Here is a 27178-nt window from a genome sequence, read left to right as displayed (position 1 = left end):
GTTGGTTTAATAACCTGACAGTCGGTGTAACCAGGTGACAGCGCAGACCTGTGGAAAGCACCAGAAAATCCACAGTGCTTATGTGCTGAAATTACAGTCATCTCACCTGTGGAAGCAAGTTTTGGATTCCAGCTGCAGACTTGCAAAAGATCATTACAGCTGAGATTCGTTACTCAGCACTGACAGCAGATGGAGTTTCTAGTTTCTTCAAAGATAATGATTTTGCTTTTGAGAGGATGTAAATATGATGAACTGCTTTGAATGGAAGCAGCAGATGGTAGCTGATAAATACATAATGAATGAATGAAACTGTGTGGAACTTTTGCATTTTTATACATAAGAATCTTTTTAATGAGTGTCTTACAAATTTAATTGAAAAATTTGCTCTTGTGATTTTGTTACATCTACGACACAGTAATAATAGACAGTAATAATAATAATAATTCTAATGCAGAAAAGGAAGAAAATTTTCAGAGAAAAGGTAAATACAGCTACATACAGTCATGTGAAAAAATCAGACAAATACAACCGCGAAGAACTACAAATATGAGCATACGCTGTGTCAACGAAAACTAAGGCAAAATGCAGAAATAGTGTGTGAAACGCTAAACACACCCTTTTAATGCTTCCATAGGAATTAAGAGTGTAAGTAGCAGCCAGGTGATGCTGATCAAGTGCTTGTAATTAATACATCAGCATCACACAGTAAGTGCGAGCAACTCTAAAAGCAGGGCTTTTGGCTGTTTGTTTGTGTGGAAGCACAATGCCATAGCGGAAAGATATTACGAATGATTAAAAGAGGCTGTCTATCAGTCTGGAAAGGGTTATAAGGCCATCACTGAGCACAGTGAGCTAGATTGGCAACTGCAAAACATTCTAGACAGTTGCCAATCTTGCTGAGAGCAAACGCACTCAGATCGGGCCATTATTGTTCAAAAGGAAAGTATGACTTTTTTGGAAGGGTTGCAGGACAAACGCTCTTTTCTCTAAAATGAACAAAGCAGAACAGCTTAGGTTGGCACGGCTGCATCTGAACAAACCACAAACTTCTGAAGCAACGTCCTTTGACCAGATGAAACCAAAGTAGAGTGTTTGGCCTTAATCCACAATGCCACATTTCTTGAAAACCAAACACAGCATATCAGCACAAATGCCTCATACCAAGTGTTACGCATGGTGGTGGAGGAGCGATTATTTGGCCTTGTTTTGCAGGACCTCGGCATCCTGCTGGGGTTGTGATGAGTCTTTTTTTCTGTGTCTGTCACAGGGATAACACAGAGAGAGGCGGAAAACCGTTCACACTCACAATCTCACCTATGGCCAGTTTAGAATCACCAATTAAACTAACCCCATTCTTGTCTTTGGATGGTGAATGCAAACTCCACTGAGTCCTGCCTGGATTCGAACCCCGGATGTTGTTGCTGTGAGGGGATAGTGCTAGTTCTCGTTAAACAGCCTTATATTAAGACATGCTAAGGACCAGGGATTTTTATTGATCCCTGATTTATAAAGCCTTAGAATTGAAAAGGGTTTACTTTCCTTTTACAGTAAATAAAGATTCAGTGTCTTAAATCTAGTTTGCTGAGTCATTTCAAATACTTAGTTTGGTACGCAGAGCTGAAACCTCTTAAACAAATACTTCTCTGTTTCTTTGATTCTTTAAAATACTGCATCACCAATCATATGATGCTTATCTTGAAATTCCGCCTTAATTGATTAGCACCAGTGATGAGTTCCAACAGAGGGGTATTTCTTTCTGACAACAGCTTACCATTTAAAAGGCGGTCATGTTTGCTTTCTCTCTCAGCCCTGTGCCTCCACATCTCTGGGACTTTTCAACATCAGCGAAAACAATTTTTGAGTAGGGATATCACAGTTTTATTTTACTTTGGAAATGCAAGCAATCAGGTAAGTTTTTGTACATCATCACCAGAAAGGGGGGGGAAAGTCTGACGGTAGCTTTTCATTCATCCATCTGAGATAAAGGCTTTAGGTGTCTCACTCCACAGGTCTCTCTTCATCCCCACATGGTCTTCAGATACACGTCTAGATGGGAAGACAGCTATAGTGACGGGGGGCAACACTGGAATAGGAAAAGAGACAGTTAAAGACCTGGCTAGCAGAGGCAAGCAAACAGCGCTGCACATGTAAAGACAGCAAATGCAATGATGAGTAACAAATTTCTTTACAATTGTTGTCATATTCTTTCTCGTCTGCGTGACTCAGTGTACTTGTGAACTTGTGCACTTGAAGCTTCCTGTTCCCGCAAATATAATAAATACAATCAGGTTACTCAAACATAAACTGTCTTTATGATAACGCATAATTCTAATGAACTCATGTATCGGTACTGGTTAATCAAAGGCAGGCAGAGGGATTAAGTTCAAAGCATACTGCCACGACACAAAGACTGCCAAACTGGCCCAGACATATGTGTTGAAATCGTGCTATCTTGTTCAAATGTCAAACATGCATGTACACGCAAACAAGAGGAATTAATCTCCCGTAGGCGCCCGGGTGATCTTGGCGTGCAGAGACATGGCGAAGGGAGAGCAAGCTGCTTGCGATGTCATGAGGGAGGTGAAGGGAGCGAAGGTAGTCACCAGGCAACTGGATCTGGCTGACACCAAATCAATATGCCAGTTTGCTGAGAATATCTACAACAGTGGGTGGCACACGCAACACACACGCGGACTTCGGAGTAGTGCGTGCATTCTTTTTTCCTTCTAAATACTGTGATGGTGGTAACAATTGTCCTGTTTTCACAGCTGAGAAAGCTCTTCACTATCTGATCAACAATGCAGGCGTGGCTATGTGTCCTTTTGCCAGGACAGTGGATGGAATTGAGATGCAGTTTGGAGTCAATCACTTGGGTAGGAGGAAAAAACACACAAGGTTTAGTTAATGACAAACATGTTAGATTGAAACAGACTTTAGCAAAAGAGCAGATGAGTTGTCAGTCAGCTCCTGTTGTTACTGCTAAATATGTGATCAGTGATCAGTGGTGGCTTAAAACTCCTCGCCTTTTTCTCTCCTACCACCCATTTAGGTCATTTCTTCTTGACTTTTCTGCTGCTGGACTTGCTGAAGCACTCGGCCCCATCTCGGGTCATCAACCTGTCATCAGCAGCTCACATCTTTGGCAAGATCCATTTTGATGATCTGAAAGGGGAGAAGGATTACCATCACTTCAGGGCCTACGCACAGAGCAAGCTGGCTAATGTCCTGTTCACCAGAGAGCTGGCCAAAAGGACAGAGGGTAGGGACGCAGAGACTGAAATATTATCTAGTCATTATGTGTCGTCTTTTGCCTGTCTACCTCGCCTTCCTTATGCAAGGAGAAAACGGATCTTATCTCAACAGTGTGAGAGTCCCATGCCTCAACCACAACTGCTCTGGGCGACATCAGAGCACAGGGAAATAAGTTGTGTTAAAGACTTAATTGTTGCCCAGCAAATCACTCCTCGTTCACTAATAATGCTGTCATTTCTTCCCAGATATGAGTCAAGGCTTTCTGTAACTTTTTTTTTCTAAATCAAGTGAAACTATATATTCTGGGTGTTTTACTTTACTGATGTGTCCACTCATGTGTGACTACAAGCTGTTATCAAGGATCTGCTTCATTTCAGGTTGGATAAATAATATTTATACCAATCCCTCCAGTTCTAGGTATCACAGCCTACTCAGTTGACCCCGGCTTCGTGAACACTGACATTTTAAGGTATATAAGGCGCCCTCTTCTGGATATAGTCAAGTACTTCGGGTTTCTGATCAGGACCCCAGCAGAGGGAGCCTACACCACCACCTACTGTACCGTCACTCCTGAGAATCAGCTGGTCACTGGAGGATACTACAGGTCAGCGTGAAAACGATTTACAATTACAGACAAAAACTTGCTTAATCGCTATAAAACAGGTGTGATTAAAGAATCATGAAAGACAAGAGGAGCCATTCATCGATATCATCCGAATAATTCTTAATACACTAATTAATGGGTAATTACTAAAGATCTATGAGTCATTCTGTATAAGTGATTCGTTAGATAATAAATATTTTATAATATGCACCTTTCTTAGAAAGAACAGCGTTATCTGTTCAGTCTCCAAATCGCTCAGCACGACCGGAAAATACTGTATCTCCACCCATGGCTATAATTCACATTTGATACATTTTAAACCGAGTCTGTTGATGGTCATGCAGCCCTGAAGCAATGAGTAACTACCTGAAGTAACGAAAAAGAATAAATTAGAAATGTAATGATCAATGAAGAAAGTGTGGAGTTTGATTAATTTACACGTAATGCACCAAATATTACCTTACAGCTATCCAATTGTGTCTCCATTTTATCTACTATCTTCTAACTATCAGCTGGTTACATTTTAATTATCACATGTTTTAGTGCACTTTATGTTACAGCGATGGAAATGTATAGCTCACTTAAACGATGTGCTTATGTATTGTCCATTCACCCCTTTCCCCACAGTAACTGCTCCAGAGCAGAGAGCTCCAATGCCGGCCAGGATGACGGCACAGCCCTGAAGCTGTGGGTTGTGAGCTGCCACCTGTTGGGCATCCGCTGGAGATAAACTTCACCTTTGATCTGAAGGCTAAGACAAATGTAACAGCTTCCAATAAAGAAACATCCCTGATATAGCATTGTGTGTCCTTGTGTGTCCGTTTGTGAGTGAAAAAAAAAAACAGACTTCCCATTTTTATTAGACTCTTACATCATTAGGATTTTAGCTCTGGCATGCTGCTACATAGTGAAGTGAGGCACGTTTTAACTTTGGGTTTTCCACGTTCTCGGTGGTATCACACACCGCAGTGGTGAATTATCACACTCTCGCCTCAGCTAACCCCATAACTCGAGTCTCTCCGACAGCAGGAGGCGGCAGGAGAGCCGGCTGCTCCCACAGCCTGTAACTTGTGAATCAATTATGCGTCAGCCCGCCCCTGATTGGCCCCGGCACCTATACGCAAAAGAAAACGAGGAGAGGTGGCTGACAGATGAAAAGCACGGAACCCGCTGATAAAGTGTTGTGGCGGAGAAAGGAGCTGTATTGTCGCAGAGGTCCTAAGGTGGAAACCTGTTGCTCTTTGAGGAAGAATGTACTGCAGGTAGGAGAAAAATACATAAAATAGAGCCTGCAGAAAACGTTAAAGGTTAGGTAGCTGGCTCTAATAATACCAGCAGTGTGAGATATTTGAAGATTATCCACTGTGTCACCAGATTTTGCAGAGTGATTTGCGTCGTGGTTTTATTGGTGTTTTTATGCAAATTTTGAAAACGGAAAAAAGAGCTTTGAGCATGAATCTGTTTAGACGACTTGCGCAATTATTCTGGAAACCAACTGATGTAATATACTCTGTTACAGATGCAGTATGTGTAAGTCTGATGTTGAATAGTTAGTATGAGAGCATGTGCTGATTTATAGACTCTTTTGTGTCCAAATAAAGATCAGGTCTTTAAAACTTTAAGGAAAAATATATAATCAATGCTTTTACTTGCCTCTTGTTCAGGGGTGTGTGCTGTAACCACTGGTCTTCTGAGGAGAGGTTAGATGGGAAAACAGTGGTCATCACTGGAGCCAACACTGGTATAGGCAAAGAAACTGCCAAGGACCTGGCAAGAAGAGGTACTGTGCCCAGCTGCGGGTCTTTCTCCATCTGCCTCTGTCTATCAGGTTTTCAGACGTGTGCCTGCCTCTTTAATTTACACTAACTGGCAGGCTGTGACTTACAGTGCATATCCCACTCTGACCTCGTGATTTAAGCACTAAGAACACTTATGTGATTGGGCTAGGTCCAACTTGCTTGGCATACCCAAGTCTATCATGAATCTGAATAAAAATATAGATAAAAATTTGTGGGTTTTTTGTTTTGTTTTGTTTTGTTTTTTAATATATATATTTTTTAAATGAGCATCTTGGTTAATGTTTCAATGATTCCAGACGACTGTCAGAAATTGAAGACAGATGAGGCGTCGCAGGGACAGAGGGAGCATTGTGAGGGTCCCCTGCAGGGCCAGACATGAAACAAAGACAGTGCATCTAGCAGTCGTGCACACACATGCACACACACACACACACATGCACACACACACACATGCACACAGAGTGAGTAATATGAAAGCTGGTTCTGCATACAAGACTCAGTTTGTTCAGCCATCTGCATCATGACGGACACAGCATGCCACATACACCTTCCTCAGTTTAAGAACAACCAACATGTAATTTTTTTTTTTTAATTTACACTGGCACCAGTATAAAATAACCCATAGTAATAATAATACAACTAGATTCCCAGCCTTAAAACAAAGTAGAAGGAGGCACAGCATCATCTTTCAGTAAACTGGATTATGCAACAATGTGATGACAACATGATTGGATTTGGAAAGATTGATAACGAGAAGCGATTCCTTCAGGCACTGCATCTCAACATTGTCAATCGTTTGTTATGATTTTGATCGAAATTTATTTTATTATTATTATCATTTACTAATTTATTTTACTTTTTGGTCCACGTAATGAGTTGTCAAAGGAAGCTGTCCATGTGAAATTTAATGTTTATGAAGTGAAATCAGGAAAGACTGTTACAATTACATATCATACTGAGTGTGAATAATCAGTCTATGATCAAAACTGACTCAAGCCATTTTTGCTTTTTATTACATACTCAGATGATTTGCGCATGTGAAAAAAAATCATCTGCTGAAAGATCTTGGACGTGACTCAGTACACGCCTCTTGGACTTGACTCTCACTGTTTGTTTACTATTTTATTTAATTGTATGAACTCGGCATCCCTGTTGATGTGGGAATAGTTTGGTCCTCAGGATGGAAACAAAGACGGCAGCAATAGGATGGAGATGCTATATTACAACTAGTTAATGGCTCCCATCTTCTGTAATTACTGGGCGCTGCAGCTATTTTGCATATGTGTGAGTGTGTTTGCAGGAGAGCGTGTGTGTATGTGTGTGTGCATATTTGTGCCTGCATATGGGTGAAAGAAAGGGTGGGTGCATGTGTCCTCAAACCCCCCCTTCTGTGCTCATTAAGAAGAATGCATGGTAATTTGTGTCAGAAGCGAATGAGAACGACACAGTCGAGAGGGTCTTGTGTTTGTTCGAGTGGAGCAGTTGGCTAAATGAGATGCTGAGTAAGAGCTTAGAAAACATTAGAGGACAATCTGAAGAACCCTGAAAGATTAAGGTTCTTCATTTAATGCTGGGAGCTTTTGTATCCCACCAAATGAGCAAAGCTTTTTTTGTAGTTTTAAGTTTGGGAATCTTTTGAACTCTACTGTTCAAGTATTAGGGTAGTACAATACAACTGCTGTGAAAATGGCTGTTATGGGGTGTATAAAAATCATTTGCTGCCAAAAACAGGATGTGAGCTCAGAGTGAAATTTCACACTTTCAAGAATATGATGTGGGTCAAGTCTTTCCTAATGAAACTTGGGGTGATTTAAGGTCCCTGTGCTCACCTAAACTGATACTCTGTAGTGAGGGACTGTATTTTATTATACTATTTGTCACTAGCTTGTGCTCTGTGGATCTTACTTTGTAGGTGCACGCATCATCATGGCGTGCAGAGACCTCGAGAGGGCGGAGGAGGCACGGACGGACATTTTGGAAGACACAGGAAATGAGAACGTGGTCATCAGGAAACTTGATCTGTCTGACACCAAGTCCATCAGGGCCTTTGCTGAAGTTGTTATCAATGGTATATGCTTTTTTTTAAAATCCACTTTTCCTTTCAAGAGCATACTTGTATGCCTCTTAAGGAGTAATGGACTCTTCAAGCAAACAGGGCTCACTAATTGCAGGGCTGATATATAAATCCCTGTTTGTTCAGCCCCTCCACTGCCTCTGCTGCAGATAATTAGAGGCATACTGTAAAAGCATTTGAATTTAAAACCAGTTGTTTTATCAGATATGCAGTTTGTGTGGGGTTTTTTTGTTTTTTTCTCCAGAGGAAAAACAAGTGAATATCCTGATAAACAACGCAGGCATTATGATGTGTCCCTACTCCAAGACGGTTGATGGGTTTGAAATGCAGCTAGGTGTCAATCACTTGGGTAAGTTACTCTCAGTTTTGTATTGTTCTCTCTGCATTTTTACGCTTCTTTTTTGTTTTGAAATTAAGGCTCATGTTTCATATTTAGAAGCAGTCATTAAATATGTTTACACAGTTTGCTTGGCTACAACTTTTTCTGACAGCTTAGATTTGCCAGTTTACTTTAACGTGAACAGCTGACAGTTACACTGTGCCTCTGACTGAATTTATGCTAAGTTTGCCTGGTGACAGGCATATTTTCATAGTGAAAAAGGTCATTTTAAATCTGGCATTAATAACACATACGCCAATCTGACTGTCTCACCAAGCTAGGACAATGAACTAGAGTTGCTGCTGCCGGTGTTTCCTCCTTTATTGGACCATGGATTCTTCCTAGGTGATGTTTTCCTCCATGTTATTTTTGTCTCAGGCTGACGGAGCGGGAACACTCTGTGCTCCAGCATGGTCTCCCACACACATATGCAAACACACAGACATGTACAAATATCCAGAAATAAACCTGTGCACTTTGGCACATTCTTTATGTGTTCACATGCTCTTTTAAACAGTGATATTGTTACGCAAAATGGGAATTAATGAAAAAACAGTAAAGAAAAATGCTCTTATTAAGATCAAGAAGAGTCCCTCAACGTTTTGCAAACAAAAAAAGAAAAAGAAAACTTCGTGGCATGCATTGTATTGGGTGACACACTGTTTACCACATCAACAGGAATAATATCCGGTGATAATGTAAACTTTCTGACTTCTAATGAAGCAGAAAGCTCACAGCAAGGAAGAAGGAGTAGGAAAAAAACCACGAGATTTGCTTGAGATTGCGACTCCTGCGGTTGTAGAGTGCCATTTAAATTGAAAACGAGGGTGGCCAGGTTTGGTCGTCTAAATGGAGTCAGATTTTAGATTGTTCTCAGTCAGGTGGCTGGCTTTTTTATAAACTCCACAGGAAGAGCTACTTTATGTTGCATATGAGAAACAACCACACAAATTCCAGCAACAGGTATACAAGAAGCACAGCTAGTCACTGATGTGATTGGCACAGTTTCCTTATGTGTCTTTTTTGCAAAATAGTAAAACTAATTATATTTGTTAAAAGGGTTATTATACATACACTACACATTAACTGCTGGGTTTGCTTTGTTAATAAATTAACAAGAAAAGGTGTTCTAATTGTTTTCATCAGGTCACGTCCTGCTGACTTACTTACTCTTGGACCTCATCAAGCGTTCTGCTCCGGCCCGTATTGTCGTGGTGGCATCGGTGGCCCATACTTGGACTGGGCTTCGACTGGATGATATCAACAGTGAGAAGAGTTACGATGCCATGAAGGCCTACGGACAGAGCAAACTGGCTAACGTCCTCTTTGCATGCTCACTCGCAAAAAGGTTGCAAGGTGAGCTTTTAGAAAAGGAATATCCAAATGTGCATCATGAGGAATGAAGGCTATAACACATGGGTATCTTACAGCCATGATATGGCCACAGAAATGTGTAAAAGTGGAGCATGTGCAGACATCGTGTAGGCGGGTTTTGCTGAGAGACTCAGAGTCATGGAATCTGACTAATGGGATGAAGTTGTGCTGTTGAGTCAAGGAAGTAGATTTTTTTTTTTTTTTTACATTTTTACATAACAACAGTCTGGCAGCAACAAGCTTAAACTTTCTATTAACGTCACCCTGAGTAACTTGCAGAAATACTTGCCTATGTCAGTACCTGTCTGCCTTCGTACCTACTCATCTGCCAACAGGGTCCCACTTCCACTTGAATGCTCTCTTTAATCCTCCAGGAGTAGAGCTCAGTCCATTAACTCAGAAATAAACTGAAGGTGTTTTAACAAAGGCTAACTTGTCTGTTGTTGTTTTCATTAAAAATAAAAAAACTATATTCACTGTAGGGACTGGTTGAAAAAAATGTTACAAACCTCGCTTAAAATCCCAACATGCACATATAAATAGCAGGTGACAATTGTTAGCACATGTTATTTGGCAGCATTTGTATGTGCTTGCATTTGTGTTGCAGGTACAGGGGTGAGCGTCTTCTCTCTGCACCCAGGGGTGGTTCAGTCTGACCTGTGGAGGCACCAGCACCAATGTATCCAAGTGGCGGTGAAGATCTTCAAGGTTTTTACCAAGACCACAGTGGAGGGAGCGCAGACTACCATTTACTGTGCTGCAGAGCCAGGTCTAGAGAGCCTGAGTGGAGGGTACTTCAGGTACACAGTCCCAGTATTTCAGTTAACCGCAAGAGCTTTTAGAGTGCCGGTGTTACCGTGCCCAGTGTTTCTACCTGGTAATAAAGGAAAAGTTACACTTGATGTAATGTTTTTTCCCCATTTTTTATAAGTTACATAAATGCAGTGCATAGTGTGTAATTCTCATTTTCTGTTTCTTTGTGTGTGCAGTGACTGCGCCCCTGCAAGGTGCTCAAGAACCGCCTCTGATGATGACTTGGCGCAGAAACTGTGGGAGGTCAGCTGTAACATGCTCGGCATCACCTGGCAGTGAAGACACTGTGTGTGAAAACATCATACTTTAAACAGCACTGCTAAGCACTTTTATACATGTATTAATGTTACTGTTTAAAAGAAAAGTAACAGGATTGCTCCAAAGACCATTTTATTTTGTAAATGATCTAAAAAAGCTGTACATTGTATGTTTTGGTGGGAAAAAGTGTTATTAAAAAGTGCATGATGCTTATTTCTGTGAGGGCATATCTTGTTCATTCCAGTCTTGAACAGCGAGATAGAGCAAAGTGTGGATCTGGTTCTGATCAGAAAAACTCAGATCATTATAAATGCTTGCAGTTCTACCTTTCCTCCTAACAGTAGAAAGAACTATTTACAGCATGGACACATATGGTTGTAAGTGTCAGCATGTAAGAGTAACAACTACATTGCAAAATTTTGCTCGTTTGTAACCTATAGACATGTTATGTGATGTGACATGTGTGCTTTGACACTATGACACTGAGATGAGTAGGCTAAGTATAATGAAGAAAGGAAAGAAAAGTCATTATAAAGCAAATGCCAGAATGCTGTTTAGAAATCACATCTTAATCTGCATCACATGAGGGAGGATTTAGTGCCTAAGGAATGTGGAATAAGATAAGCCCATGACCAGTAATCTGTCTGAACAATGTGTGCATTCTGATTTAGATATACAGTCTCTGAAAAAAAGGATCTAGAACCCCTGATTGTAATTTTATGGATTTAAATATGTGATAAATTTAGGGGCCCTAATTCCTTTGTAACGATTTAGTTTTCTTATTTATTTTAATTGTGAAAGTGACTAAATCATTGCCAGTTTGCTGTCTGCTAGAGTGTTTTATCTTTATTAAAGGGGATAAACTTGTTTTTCTATACCTAATTCTAGTCCTCGACTAAAGACTTGTTTATTATCTTGATTGTTTTTCATTTTTCAGTCTATTGCTATTAATGTGTTTCTGGGATGATGGCTACAAATGTTTGCTTGCCCAAATATGTAAATAAAGCACAACTTCGATGGGATATATGATCTTACAGTATCACACCAATCCTCTTTATAGCCAGCTCCATTACATTCATGGATCTTCTTTGAGGTCTTCCTCTCTTCCTTCTGCCTGTCGACTCCAGAAAGTGTAATCGTTAAGAACACCTCCCCGCCTGCAGGGGGCGGTGCAGAGAATGATAACAGCGCATAGAATACAATACGCATGCGCTCCTAAAGTCTACGTCAGCTCTTTCTGTACAAGGGAGTGATTTGTGTCGTAGCTACGTGGCTCTCACTTCTCCGACTTTCTTACTAAACATCACGTAGGAAATAGGTAAGCTAACTGCCGCTTTTAAATACACATGTGTATTTTTCATCAGATAAATGTAACCAACTATAGTTGGGTTGGAACCTTTTGATTTTATTTTACATGTCGAGGTTTATTGCCAACATAACGCTACGTCGCCATAATAGTTAGCATATCTTAGGATAGCGTTAGCTAAAGTCGAGTTTTAATTAAATTAACGTAACATAACTGACTTAAAATCAGCTTCGCATGCTTGTTTTTATCGTGTTTTTTGTGTCTTTCTTAGAAAATGAGAATATATACAGTATATTTATAATAACAAAGTTGTTAAAGCTCGGACAGCTTAAGTCAACGTCAGCACTGAAACCAGTCCCAGCTTTAAGATTGACTTGTGTTGTTTCAGACTAAGCACCATGGATCAGGTTATGCAGTTTGTTGAGCCCGGCCGGCAGTTCGTGAAAGACTCCATCAGGCTCGTTAAGAGGTGCACAAAACCCGACAGAAAAGGTGGGTGTTGTTTCTTTTTATTTATGTCGGCTAGCCTTTGTTTGCTGGAAACGAAAATGAATATATAAATTTGAACCAATTGACTAGCAATTTCCGGATCCAAAGAGCTCAATTCTTTAATAGGGACATTGTATTATTTCCAGTATTTTTAACAATGATTATTTTTGCCCTCACCCAGAATTTCAGAAGATTGCAATGGCCACAGCGATTGGGTTTGCCATCATGGGATTCATTGGTTTCTTTGTCAAGCTCATTCACATCCCCATCAACAACATCATTGTGTAAGTAAACAATTTATGATAAACAGCATCACGCAGACCGTCTCCGAACAATTTTTAGATAATATCGTCTAAAACGTGCTCTCATCTGGCTCACTGATAATTGGGGGGTTAGGGTTTTCCTTTGTATTCCTCTCAATCTGAGTACAGCTGGTCATTCAAAATAAAAGTCAGTGATGACTCTACAGACAATGAGGGTAGCTTACTGATCCAGACCCACTTCTCATTATCATCTGCCTTTACTTGTTGTTATCTAAGTTCATCCTCAATTTCACTCAGTACAATATATATGTATTTTTATTTTAAAACTCCTGTAATGTCTTAATTTTATAATGAAAAAATACTGCACTTTGATCCAGAATTTCTGCCATCACCCTTGAATCTTGTGAATCACTATGGCTCTACCATTAATTGTTACAGTCATATGTTATAGCTGCTACTAATACTATATTTCCACAGACAAATTTAACATGATTGCATCTTTTATTTAAGTCTCTGATCAAGTTTCTCTTGTATGTAAATTTCATGAAATGGATGATAAAATGACAAACTCTTCCAGTGATTAATCATTTTTATTACACAAAACACAGGATTTAAAAAAGTGAGAATATGTGAAAAATAAGGTGCATTTGTGTTCTCCAACTTAACATCCCCTTCTCTGTTTTTCCTTCTAGTGGCGGTTAGGTCCTGATCACTCAGACTTCATCTCGTGGGGACAGGAGATGGTGGTGCAGTGTTAACAGCTGGTGTGATTGGGGGGGAGGGGGGATTGTCGGGATGGCATTTTTACATTCTGTGCTCAACATTTATATGTCACTGTGTAAATAAAAATAATTGGAAATCTGATATGTCCCGTCTACTCTATCAACACAGCACCTTTTTGCAGTAGCTTGGTTTTTACCTTTTGTAAATCTGCAATCAAAAGGCACTTTTAATTAGGCGTTCTCAATTTGATTTAATCCATAGAGATTGCTAACAGCCACAGAAGGCAGGCCCATCGTCTTGACCTCAAAGGCACACGCAGGATGCTGCTATGCAAAGGATATCTGGACACACGTAGGCAATAATGTGCAGATATTAAAACAGAATTGTTCATTTTGAATTTAACACTGCAGTGTAGAAGCTCAAGGTAGGAATAGAGTTTAACTGTATAGTGCCACTTCACGTTACCATCAGAGTAGTAATAATTTGGCATTCACGACTATTGTGGTTTGAGTATGTTATTCAAAAGACAGTGGTCACCATGGTTACAGCAAAGAAATTAGCTTTTCAGCATTAGATTTTTCATTTATATCTGAGCGAACAAAAATTAAAAAGCCTGTTCAAATGTGTAAAACCTGAGATTTTTTTTTTCCCGTAGCTGATCTGGAGAAACTAGGTCACAATTCCACATTTTTCACTTCCATTAAGAAAGATTTCTCGTCTTTGTCATTCCCCGTTTTTACCGATGCCCATGCTCCAAAGAAGAGGCTGGTCTGTGGTCACGGTTACGGCCTTCCTGGGCTTTCCGGGGTCAGTGGGCTCATAAGTGTTGGAGGTGCTTACTAGCTTGCCAAACTGCAGGACGTCATTATCTGGACAGAGGAGACAGAAATAACAATTACACACAATACTAATGGCAGACCAAGTGACACCACACTTAATGCTCTTTGGCTGTTCATTATATTGCTGCATGCCAGAGTCTTTTTCTTTTTGAGAAGTGGTCTGGATCAACATGGTCTTGGATAACAATTGTGAGGCAGGGTGGTCCGCATGACTTTGGATTGTGTAAAGCCGTGTGAGGCCACACGTGGTTTTACAGCCAAATCCACAAAGGGTCTTGAATATTCCTACTTTGTGATTACTGCAGTAATCACAGTCATTACAGTTATGTCCTCATTTTAATTGCCAGTAGCAGGGAAGGTAACCACTAGGGTATACAAGTCACATACCACATTTTCTTTTGTTTTGTGATTTTATACACAACAAGCCTTCAGTACTTTCCCAAAAACGACAAATGATTTGACTAAAGCAGCTGTCCAACAGTGTCCTCAAGTGGTCAAATTAGGAAACTCAGTATCCATGCAACCCACTGTAAGACACATTTTGCCATCTGCTGGTCCTTTATTGGGAACTTATTTAGCCTTTTGCTGTAGAGAACTAAATTCATTTTAGCCTCCTTACACTGACTCCCACTAAGCTTTAGACCTGATCTTAAGAACACAGCAGGGTATGAAGAGGACTGGTGCAAAACCAATCACATTGTTAAGAACATAATACCGCTTTTTACATCTTTATATTTTGCTTTAAAATAATACATACAGTAATTCACTGAAACATGACAAACATAGATGGAAATACAATACATAAGGCAAAAACTGACAAGCTTCAAAGTCACCATCTGCTAGGACCACCTTTCTTGCTTTGTTTACGTACTTCTTAAATGGCATTGGAAGCTCTTCCTTGGATGTCTGCTGACTTTTGTTTATTTTTCTGTGGAGATGATCCCACAGTGCTTTAAACATTTTGCGGCCTGGGCTCTGAGGAGGCCATTTAATCAGTGATAGCGGTCCACTGTGGTTTTCTCTCCAGGTTGGTTCGGGATTGTCATTTTTTCAACATTATTATGCTGAAAAATGAAGCAGATACTTTTCAAATGGTACTGAATGGTGTGTTAACTCCATCAGTTTTAACAAGATCTCCAACACCACTGTATGAAATGCAGCACCAAACCATGACAATGCTGCCTCTGTGTTTTACTGATGGCCGTAAACACTCACTGTTCACCTCTCTCGTGACCTCCTCCACATGCTGCCAATGATTTGAGCCAAACAAATCATCATGCCATGATTTTCAGTCCAATTCTTGTGTAATTTGGCATACCTCAGCCTTCTCTCTGTGTTTCAATTCATTAAGAATGGCTTCTTGACAGCCACCCTTCCCCTGAGACCATGTCTAATGATGTTTTTGACAAACAGTAGAAGGTCCTGATGGGTCTTTCAGGTCCTGTGTCAGATCTTTGCTGGATAATTTCCTGTCTCTTAAGGACATGGCTGTCAGACACTGATCATCTGCTGTACATCGTTTTTTAGTCTTGCCAATTCTTCTTTTGTCCTCCGCTTGTCCAGATTTTTACCTCTTTTTTTTTAAAGAATGTACTGCACACCACCATGAGATATATAAAGGTTTTCTGCTAAGGGCTCTTTGTGAATCACCTGGCTAGTGCAAAAAAAATTATTTTATGCTTATCAAACTGTCATCTTTGGTATTTTTTTCACAGATTCAGCTACAGAAATCCAAACAAATTGTGTGTTTAAGCAGGCTAGTAATAAAATGTCTAAAGATAAATGTTTAAATTGATTCTTTGCTCACTCGTCTGTTACATGTAAACATAAAACTGGTTATTAAATAGAGTTAGGTGCTTTTCTTAGGTTTAAATGAGAAGCACTCCTTCGAAAATGGTCAGGTAAAAGGACTGGACTGAAAATGAGAGAAAAAGTAGCCGATGTCAAAAAACAAAACAAAAAAACATTTGAAAGACCCCAAGAAAGCCTGGATAACTACTGGATCCAGACCGCTTTCACAATAAATGAATAAATAACAACAGTCTGTCTCACTGGAAGGAAAATGTGAGGGGTGGCTCAAGACTTTTGCACAGTACTGTGAATATTAATCTAGGCAAAATAACAAATCACTGATCATGCTTCAATAGCCCCGAATGGCAAAAAATGTGAATTTGCACGTCACTTTTTCCATTAAGCGTTACATTTATTTACGCTGCATTAGCTCTGAACAAGCTGAGCTGACAAACACTGAGGGAATGGAGCTATTCAGTCGTGTCTAATATGAAAAGGCTACGCTCACGGTAGGAGATTTACACCTGGGGCTTTTTGTTATTTCCTTACTTTTAGCTGGTACTGTGTCCTTAACATCTGCAGCAAATTAACTACTTAAGAAATTTCTGAACCTTCAGTTTAGTAAATTTGCAAAAATTTACTTCAGTTGTGTTAATGAAGGAAAAACAGTTAATGTGGTTTTAAGATCTGAATGGAGGAAGGTTTTTTTTTCCTTTTGGAAAGCTTTGACCCGTTCATGTCTGAACACTTTCACAAAGCAAGACACAGCAGCCTCTCTTTTTTTTTTAAAATTTCCATTTGTTTTTGGTTTCTTAAATCCATCTTTATTTAATTCTCTGGTTTGCCTGCTTGGTGTCAAGTGTGCTATGATCAGTGTTTAAGAGTAAGTTGGAGGATGAGTTCTCATTAGTACTATAAATCACACTGCAAGCAGGTCTTTCTTTTTTCCTTGGGAAATTATTTCTGCTCTATTAAAATATCAATTTTAGAATTTTGTGGAAGCAAAACTGCCTTAACTTCAAAAAGCAGCAACCTCCAAAGTCTCGCTGACAAGAAAACATGCAAACATGATATACTTAAGTGAAAGAGCTAAACAGCACCTTGCAAACCACATTGATTTTTTTTTTTTTTGCCTGTCCCGTTTGGCTCTTTTGCCATCAGAATTGTTGTCTAAAGGCAAAGAAAGATGCCCAACGGATTTACTTTACCAAATTGACCATCCCAGCCATCCCATTTGATTCACCTTTTATTGTTTATTTTATTTTCACTTGCTGAATACGGGACAGACTTGACTGGAGGAAAGAAGGGGAGAAAGAAAGAGGGAAAGAGAAACAGCTGAGAAGAGGGACGGGGGAGAAGGGCAAAAGACAAAAACCAACAGAACGGGCAGAGAAAAAAAATGCATATATCAATCACCTGGGTCACCTGCTGAGAAAGAAAAAAGAAAACAAGCAGAAGAGAACAAGAGTACTAGAATAAACAACATTACAATGATATATGGGAATATGACAGTAAATACTAAATATTAAACATTATTGTGCAGCACATAAGATCAACAGAACACAGTGTGCTTTGAGGTAGGAGCCAAAAAGGGTGTAGTTTGTGGGTGTGATCACCCGTGTGTACACCTGTGAGCATGGACGCGCTTGTTTTTTGTTTTTTAAAAGGTTCCTTCATGTAATGATCTGCTAGAGGGTGTGGGGGGGGCCACAGCCCCGTCCTCCAGGGCATGAAGCAGGTATGGAGGAGATCAAAACTCCAGACATCCAGAGGCCCCCAGAACACAACAGACCAAGGAAGACCAACAGAGGGGCAGCCGCGCCACTGTCCCAGAAAGAGCTGAGGAGAGTCCCAGATGAGGGCTCACTCAGCAGCCACGGAGCAGAAGCCAGGGGGAGTTGCAGTGACGCGCCCGTGAGCTCCGCCGGCAGCCAGCCGTGCCTGAGTGACCGAGCTCCAGGCCGAGAGGCCGGGGGCACCCCACCTCCGAAGTGGCCCGAGCGAGCCCCAGGCTCCAGGCCCCGATAAGCGGCCGCCAAGGAGTGAGCCGGTGTGTACCTGGACGCCCACCCCCAGACACAAAGAACCACCAACACACCGATGTCTGAGGGAGTCCGCCACTGGCAGGGGAAGTGGTGGTAGGGGGAGATAGGCCTCCAAACCTTGGAGGGCCTGAGGTGTCCCCAGAGAGGTGGCGCCTGACACCCAACCTGACATATAGACACAGACATACAGGCACACACAGATACAAACATCCATTCCCACCTTCATGCTCTCATATGCACTTACTCCACACTCAACCAACGTGGAGACAGACATAAAGAGACGCTGTACACACGATCACACTCCCCAAGCGTACTCTACAAACCGGGTCTAGGTACCCTTGCCCCTGGAGGGGGGAACTGCACCCAGACCCAGGTGGTGTTACCCTTTTCCCTGCGGTGGGGGGAGGCAGACCGCCCCGACTCCGCAGCAGCAAGGAGGCCCCACACTCCAGACTGCAGTCGGACGGCCAACTCCTCCTTCCAGCCCCCCCGCTCCAGCAGGCCGCAGAGAATGGGGGTGAGAGAAGACTCCAAACCTCCCTCCACCCGCTCATTGTAGTGTTGATGCATGTGTGTTCTAAGGTGCATTTAAAACCCAGGAGGGCTTGGAGCTACCTGCCAGAGAGCAGCAGGTAAGCGCATGGTCCCTCCTGCTAGCCCTCAATGTCTACGTGTATTCAAAATTGAGAGGTGGGCGACGACGCCAGGGGTGGGGTGTACACCCTGATGGTACTTTGGATTCCGTGTATCGTGCCCACCCCCAAGATCCTATATGTATGTGTAATGAGAGTGTGAGTAATGTGAATGTCTAAGTTGTGGGATAAAATTGAGGCACAGGCAGCCAGAAGGGGACGGGGGGGGGGGGGGGGGGGGGGGGGTAGCCTCCTCTGCACCCTGGTGACATACCCCTACTCCAAGGTCCTGCATGTGTGGGTGGTTGTGGTGGAGCAGGAAGAGGGAGGCAGCTGGAGATGGGGAGGGAAGGAAGGGAGGGGCAAACCACATTGATAAGTTTAAGTAGCCAAAATATGTTATTTAAGATTTTCTACCACATTTGAATTTAAAGGAGGCCAATATTACAATTACTGGGGGCTGCAGGCACCTGTGCATTCAACCAGTCATCAATTTATCAATTATCCAGTTAACCAATCGTGTGGCAGCAGTGATGTGCATAGGGAATCTCAGTTAATGTTCACAGGAAACATCAGAAAGAGGGACAAACTGAACATCGATGACTTTGATGATAATGATATTGTTGATACCAGATGTACTGGAGTACTGTTCCTCTCCTTGGATTTCCAAGTACAGCAGTCTTTGCTTAGAATTGTGTGAAAAGTATGAAACCACGACAAAAAAAAGTAACATCCAGTGAGCAATAGTTTTGCTGAAGAAAATGTCTTGTTGATGAGAGGTCAAAGGAGAATGGTCAGACTGGCTGGAGCTGACAGAAGGGCTGAGGTAACTCGGATAACAAATCTTTATGACTATTGTGAGCACAAAAAGGATCTCAGAGTTCACAAACATCCAACCTCGAAGCGGGTGAGCTGCAACAGCGGGAGCGCACATAAATAGAAATATGGAGCGGCAGCTGGCACAAGCTCACAAGAAACCGAAGAACAGAAAAACACAGCCTGCAGAGTGACGCAGATGGTAGGGTCAGAAATTCACATCAGCACCAAAGTGCCCTGTGTCAACAGTCCAGGCTGGTGGTGGAGCTGTAATGGTGTGGGAATGTTTTCATGGCAACACCAGTCAATCAAGGATTAAATTCCACCCCACTGCAGCTGGCTAAGTGCAGTCTATCCCTTTACACCCACAATTTACAACCTATTGTCTAATGGCTACTTTCAGGATGATAATGCTCCGTATCCTAAAGCAAATGGCCACAGAGGCTAACATCTGGATCCAACATCAAACATCTGGAAGGCGGAAGAGTGGACGATTTGCACGATTAAAGTGCAGCTACAAAACAAAATAAGAAATAAAACATTCTGCAGACATTAACTGATGCAATCATGTTAACATTTTGTAGAAGCTGCGCAGCAAAGGGAGGTCCTGCTCAGTATGTAGCATGGTGCTCCTAATAAAGTGTTCAAAGAGCACATGCTTCCCCCCAGAGCTCACAACAGCAAAAAGCTGTTTTGTACACAGGTGGGTAGAGCCGAGTACTACATCTTTATATGTAAAATCTTAACAGAATATAGTTAATAATGTATGAAATCAAGTGTGCAGTCATGCAAAGCAAAGAACAAAAACATCGTACGTCATTAACTTTTTAAAAAAATATGTGCGTGTCGTGTTTCTTACATAAACAGAATATAGTTAGTTTTAATAAACGAATCATATTTCAAAAGCATAACTTTAGCAAAAGTCTAAATTAATCATTAGGCTGCAAGTCTCTGAATATTTTAAGGGACATTTTTCCTCCAGCCTCAGTAAATTGGGTGCCAGGACAACTACTATGCATCATTAGTGCAAAAATATCTTATATAATCTGGGCTTTTTCTTTTTCTCTTTTTTTGAGGCTTTTTGCATTTCGATACGTCTTTAATGGTCGACACTTAGACACGCATACTTGGAATCTTATAAATGTGAAGTAGCTTTATATTTTATATGTATACACTGTGGAGCAGGGAAATTATTTTACTGCTATTGCTAAATAATTGTCATCATTACCATTGCATTAATAATATAATCTGGAGTTTATATTGCATTCAGGGGTTAAACAGTGTCTCTTTCAGAAAGACTGAGTTGCAGGCTGACAGGAAGTTGTATGCAGAAGTGAAAGCAGATAGTTATTTTGAGCAGCAGGCTAAGACGAGGCTTTAACAATGTAACAGATAGCTTTAAGAAGGCCTTAAGCAGTTATGACTATTTTATACACAATGCATATCTGTGCTTATTAAAGAGTTGGAGCTCGGTCAATTAATTGGGGGTCGGAAGCTTTGTTCGGCGCGATGTTCGGACAATCTATTGTGCAAGTGACTTGGAGCCATAGAAGGAATTGCAATACATGCTTACAAAACACTTATATATCAGATCATTTTATATTAAGCTTTTAAGTAGAGGTTCTTGGTTAAAACATTTATTTAGTAGAAGACATACACATAGTCTCAGTGAGCCTCTGGTCTGGTAAAAGGTCAGAAGTGCAACAGGTGAATTGAGAAAGAGCATTTGAGGACGAGACACAGACAGTAGGTGAAGAGGTGACACAAAGAGCATGTGAGGTCAACACATACACACACATTAGTTATGTCTGGTTGTAACTGCAAAAGTGTCTCGGCAAGAAAGAGGAACAATTCACTTTAAGATAAGAACGGAAAATACCAGCCATGAAAATAGAAGATGATCTTCTGGGTTAAAAGTCTGATCTATGTATAAAATGTATCTGTGACGCATGAAGGGGCGTCAGTAAATCAAACCCTGATGCTATAAAATATCTGTTCATGCTTTGATTGAGTCGAGGACTACTGGCTGTCTGCGTACAGAGTGTTCTTCCCACACGTGTGTTCATTAAAATCATTGTTTGACCAAAGAGCTTCTGGACCATGAGTGGTTTGTACTCTCCCTCCTCAATTTTGAACCTTAACAACACACACACACACACACACACGCACGCACGCACGCACGCACGCACGCACGCACGCACGCACGCACACACATTAGTCATACTACTATTGCACAGTAGTAACCTCAAAGCACCACCTTGCGTTGCCTTGGCACACATGTGAAGATGCAAAATGTGAATAGCATTAGATATTAAGAATTTTATAAATATGCAAAAATGGTTTTGGTGCAATCACATCACACAAGGGTAAAAAAAATGAACACAAAAGAACAAAGCCAGCAGAGAATGAAGCAAATCATTTGTCCACAGGCGCCTGCACGCACATCAAACAGGGACAAAGAAAAATCCTATTCTGCTTCAAAGACTGCCAAACAAGCATGGTATTAGAGCAGCTTGACTCAGAATAAGGGTGGTGGGGAAATGAGTTGTATGTGAAGTTGCGTTACTTAATAATTGAGCGAGCACAGAGTCAGGCTCGCTATACCCTGGGTGTACGAGAACAATGTCTGACTGCGTTTAAGTGCCGGCTTTAAGGTTACTCTCTGTAGGATAATGTGTTTCCACCATGTTCTTAGCAACTGGGAAAAGAGGGTGAAGTCAAGGCAGATACTGTCGGATTATGAGTTCTGGACTCTCTTAAAAATGTGAAATCAAAAGGCTTTAAAAATACTTTTCTCACATTCTTATTAATGCACATGAGGGGGGTTACTGCCACGGGAGGAACAGTTCTCTTACTTTACATTTCAGATTTCTCTAACTATCTTGTTTGCTTTTATAACATTTATTTATTTATTACATGTACAAGAATATGGAGTGTTTACATCTAAATGTTAGAGGCTTTGAGTAAATTTTGGAGCAGGGTTACAAAAAGTGTGCACTAAATCAATGAAACAAGATTTATACCAGTGTACCGGTAATGTGATGTGACAATAAAAGTGATTTGGTTTGATTTGAACTTTGATAAATCGTAATGGCCTTAACCCAACAGGGTTCCAAGACCAATTATCATAATTATCAATCATCATCCAAATGCAATGATCATAAAACATCTACCTCTGCATACTGCCATTAAACTAAAGTCACTGTGAAGCCTTTTTCTGTTGTAAATAAAAGTGGAAGCTGTTCTTAAAAGTACCACTAGAGGCAGCAGAGCACCACAAGAATTAGGAGTCATTACCAAACAGGATGTCAGAGTGGCACCTGCATCTACTGACACACATTATCTCTGTTTTTCCTCTCCAACACACATCCATTTACAGACCTACACCCACACACACTTACTTACAGACACACTTATGCTCATGTGAACTTCACTGAGCATAAAAGGCATTAACAGTGATGTGACAGTAAATGAATATGGGGGTTACTCCCAAAGAGGGAACAGTTTTTATAAAATATTTGAAATTTGAATTTGTTTATTACATAATGTAAAAAAAAGGCAATTTTTAGGGGCTCTATGGCTTTCTCTAAAACTTTGGCGTAAGGCTGCAAAAAAATGTGCACTACATCTATGAAATATGCCAACACTTTGATAAATAAAAATGGCATGAGGCACTGCTCAAAAACAGGCTTGCAAAGCTTTACAAATATGCAATTATCACAATATTTCTACCTCAGCGCACTGCCATTGGACTACAGTCAATGTGAAGTGTTTTTCTGGGGGAAATAATCGTGGAAGTAATTAAGAAAAGTACCACCAGAGGCACCAGAGCACCACATGAGGAAGAATTAGGAGTCATTACCAACAGGATGTCAGAGTGGCACCTACATCTACTGACACACATTATCTATTTTTTGTGTCTCCTACACACATCCATTCACAGACCTACACACATACACACACTTACAGATACTCTTATGCGCGTGCAAACTTTACTGAGCACAAAAAGCTTTCAGATGGCTTCATTAGTAATCCCCTCCTCAAAGCTGATACCGATCAATAACGGCCCCCTTTGCAGAGGGGACCGAAATGAGCGTTGCATCCTCCAGTGATAACAATGGAGATGTTTGCTGCCTGTAATTGCATTTCCAGCGCCACAGCTGAAAGGACCCGTCAGCTGTAAGTAGACCGTATTTACACAACAAATTGCCTTAGAGAGAGGCTGGGCGAGAGGAGAGGAGAGATTCCCAGACGTTTCTGGGGCCATTTTTGTGTTTGGGGGCCATTTTTGAGAGCGATAGAGGGTGTGAGAGGAGAGACTGTTGCTGGTTTATATTTTTTTCTTCTCTGTAGTCTTTTCTATAAAACAGGCTTAGAAACGCTAAAATATGGAAACGAATTACGTTTGATGCAAACTAACCACAGACAGCGCAGTGGTCAAGGTTACCGCCCTCTATCTAAAGCTGCAATTTATATAAAAACTAGAAGATTATACTCAAATTTGAGTCTTTTTACTGCAGGTGCAGCACTTGTTAGAAATCATTTTTAATTTTCAGTCATTGTGAGCAGGAAAGAAAACACTTCATCATCATTTTGAACAACGGAGATGCTGATCAGTGTCAGGGTGAGTCTTATCATTAATGATTGTGTTTATTCATGATCATTTTTCTAATCGCTCATGATAAAGAGCAGGATTTGTCACTGGCAGAAAAAATGGAACGCAGCACACATGTGCAGAGCAACGCCGAGCTCAACACAAACAGAAACTGGTTGTTTTTTCCCGCCCATTACGTATAAATGCATTTAGCGATGCACGGGTGTCCCCTTTTTAACATGAAACGTCAGCGCGAGGCAAATTAAACTCATTCTCTCGGGGGGGGCAGATCCTCCACTCCCTCAGAACAGTGTGCTATCAAATTTCCTCGCGCTTCACGGCGCGAGAGAAAGTCATTTTGTATAAATTATGTTTACCCGATACTGAGCTGTCCAAATTACTAAAATGAGGTCAATGTATGACCGCGTTTCACACAATGCTGCAGCTCACTCACCACACTGAGAACAGCATCATACAATATGTCATTGCATTTGACTGTGAAGATGCTTTACCTGTTTAAGGTGAAACCAAAGAGATAGATACAATAATATAAGCTTTTTAGAAAATATCTGCTATGACCACCTTTATTCTTCAACACAGGCTGAACCGTATTATTGAAGCTTTCTTGTAGTTTCTTTAATTAGTCCTCAAGTCTCAAGGCTTCTTAAAGGAAATTCAAAGCTCTTCTTTGGATGTTAGCTGCCTTTTGTTCTGATCTGTCAAGATGTTGAGGTTCAGGCTCTATGGAAGCAAATCCATGACATGATAATGTTCCCCGGAATTTTTTTCTATCCATCTATACTTTTATTTCATTGGTAGTGTGTTTAGGATCATTGCCGTGCTGAAAAATGAAGCTGTTGATTAAAAAAATCTGAGGGTACTTTTTTGGGTTTGTGACCCCAGCAATTTGGATTAGATCTCCAACACCACTGGATGAAATTGAGCTGAAAAACCATGACAGAGCCCCCACCATGTTTTAGAAATAGCTGTAGACAAAGTTGTACCTCCTCTCCAGACCTCATAATGGAGGTACACAATTGACGGATGGATTGGATTTACATTTGGATTGATGCGTCTTGAGGTCAAGGTCACTGGAACTCATCTGAGATTTTTAGCAGATGATAAGAATCTGAAAGTCCTAGGTGACTTCCTTCTTCAGTTATTGCATTTACCAAGATTTTCAGAAAATTTGACCTCTGACCTTGACCTTGATTTTGAGGTCACTGAGACTCAAACTCGTTTGAGATTTTCAGTAGATACAACCTATAGCATGAATTTCAAAATTCTACACTGCCTCATTCTCGAGTTATCAAGTTCAAATTTGGGTGTCCAGCCTGCCAGCCTGCCCGGCAGGGTGATGGCAACACCCCATCAGACTTTTATGGCTGAGGGGTAAAAATTGCAAGAGGCTAAATATTTTTGCACAGTAACTAAAGTCTGGAGATCGTTGAGGCAAAGAGAAGAAGAAAGCTGTATCTTACTCAAACAGAATACAAGAAAATCCGGATTTGTATTTTCTCTATTTTATTTTCTCGGAGAGAACAACTTTTCAGGTTTACTGGAAGAAAACCATTCAGATGCAAAACTACACAAGAGCTTCTCAGTTTTGTTTGTACAGTTGATTCAAATCCTTTGGAGTGTGAGCAATGATCACTCTGCATGAAAGAGCGGGGAAAAAAAATAATCAGAAAACTAAAAAAGTGCAAGTCGTTTCAGTTTTGCCAGTGGTAGCAAGCTCACGCCATCAATAAGACAGGATTTCAAAAATCACTGACATGAAAAACGAGACTGCATTGGGTTTAGGCACCGCACATTACATCAAGCCTTGATTTCATTGCAGCGCTGCCGTTCGTTCTATCCACCTGAAAATTCTCCTTACATTTAAGGTTATTTATTGGCCGTGACATGAGCAAATATGTGCACTAGCACTCTTAGCACCATCTGCTGTGCAATGATAGCCGCTTCTATTAAATGTTGCTGGGTTTTAAGAGTGTGAGGTGACAAACACTGTTATGGCTTCAGTTGACCTTCAGATAAGAAAACTCATCTCCGCTGAGAATGTATAAGCAATCAGTCGACAGAAAAAAACCCACGGAAAGCAGAGCAAATTATATATTTTGTTATTAGAATGTGATTGTGGGGGATAAGTCACTGGCTATGTGTTTTGCCTGATGGGGAAGTTGAGCAGATGAATTAATAGGGCCCATGCGTTTGTGTAAATTAATATGCTGCCATGAATAGTTGAGCATAAGCATTTCCATATTGCGTATGAGCGTACCTGTGTGTTTGTCTACACAGTGGGGTGTAGCTAATGGATATTTGGTCTAAAATATGTGAAAAGTGAGCCTCTTTACTCCCCTGCCTCCTTTGCTAGTCTGCAGCTCCACTGGGGGTACTAGCAGCAGTTCAGATCAGGCTGCTCTTCATTTCTGCCCCTGTGTGTGATGTGCAGAGCGTCAGAAATCTACAGATCCATAAATAAAACCATAAAACAGCAGTTTTCCCTCCTGCTGCCACACTGTGCTGCTGCTACAGAATACATACACTTTTCATTTCCTCTGTCTAGCGCTGGGTGAGCCGGCGTGGATGAGAGGGGGAAGAAATGCGAGGGAAGGGAATAAGTTTGAAGTGGGATGGGGAAGTAGAAGGGCAAACAGAGGAGACGCCATTATGTAGGAAGGTGTAGCAATGTAAGAGAGGAAAATGCATACGAATAAAAAAGAAACACGGAAAGATAAAGGGAGACCAGATGAATTTCTTTAGACTGAATCCCTGAAAGCGAGACAAAAGCACGCGGCGAGTACAAGCAGAAAAACACAGACAGCGACGAGAGGGAAAAAAAAAAAGATAAAAGAATAGAAGAAGGTCAGGGTGCATGTTTGCATCTTGAGAAACAAAAGGAAAAGGAACAATGTTACAGTAAAGATGTTTGCCTCTGGCAGGGACACTGGGTTAGACCTTGCTGAACCAAGTTTGTCAGACATATCTATCCGTTCGGCTACAAGATAAAGTACATTGCTTTGCCCTTCTTTGAAAACAATCCTTCCCAGTATTTAGAATGCTTCCTGAATACTGATATCTCCGGCTACACAAAATGCCAAAGGCTTAAGCTGCATGACTTCATCTT

At 41.0% G+C, this 27178-nt stretch overlaps 3 protein-coding genes across 3 annotated transcripts in view; 2 read left to right on the top strand and 1 right to left on the bottom strand.

Annotated features, from left to right (window-relative positions):
* Nucleotides 1–1795: 1795 nt before the first annotated feature.
* LOC308385385 (uncharacterized protein) lies at nucleotides 1796–10574 on the top strand (the record flags this gene model as incomplete). Its single annotated transcript, XM_080864237.1, has 14 exons — nucleotides 1796–1908; nucleotides 2010–2125; nucleotides 2510–2665; nucleotides 2769–2873; nucleotides 3050–3259; nucleotides 3664–3856; nucleotides 4484–4575; nucleotides 4853–4919; nucleotides 5521–5636; nucleotides 7568–7723; nucleotides 7974–8078; nucleotides 9255–9464; nucleotides 10090–10282; nucleotides 10472–10574. Exons 1-14 carry the CDS (start codon nucleotides 1895–1897, stop codon nucleotides 10572–10574), a joined length of 1836 nt encoding a protein of 611 aa, XP_080720363.1. The 5' UTR covers nucleotides 1796–1894.
* Nucleotides 10575–11735: 1161 nt separating this feature from the next.
* sec61g (SEC61 translocon subunit gamma) lies at nucleotides 11736–12636 on the top strand (the record flags this gene model as incomplete). Its single annotated transcript, XM_080865731.1, has 3 exons — nucleotides 11736–11871; nucleotides 12248–12351; nucleotides 12530–12636. The coding sequence occupies exons 2-3, from the start codon at nucleotides 12258–12260 to the stop codon at nucleotides 12634–12636; spliced, it is 201 nt and encodes a 66-aa protein (XP_080721857.1). The 5' UTR covers nucleotides 11736–11871; nucleotides 12248–12257.
* Nucleotides 12637–13304: 668 nt separating this feature from the next.
* Nucleotides 13305–27178, bottom strand: part of tpk1 (thiamin pyrophosphokinase 1) — a 123112-nt gene continuing 109238 nt past the window's right edge. The window contains exon 9 of the mRNA XM_080865729.1: nucleotides 13305–14203. Within this exon, the coding sequence (XP_080721855.1) occupies nucleotides 14058–14203 (146 nt within the window). The 3' untranslated portion in view covers nucleotides 13305–14057. The remainder of the gene's footprint in view (nucleotides 14204–27178) is intronic.

This window comes from Rhamphochromis sp. 'chilingali' (assembly GCF_963969265.1).
Source record: "Rhamphochromis sp. 'chilingali' genome assembly, chromosome: 18".
Taxonomy (NCBI): Eukaryota; Metazoa; Chordata; class Actinopteri; order Cichliformes; family Cichlidae; genus Rhamphochromis; species Rhamphochromis sp. 'chilingali'.
This window is presented reverse-complemented; position numbering and strand designations above follow the sequence as displayed.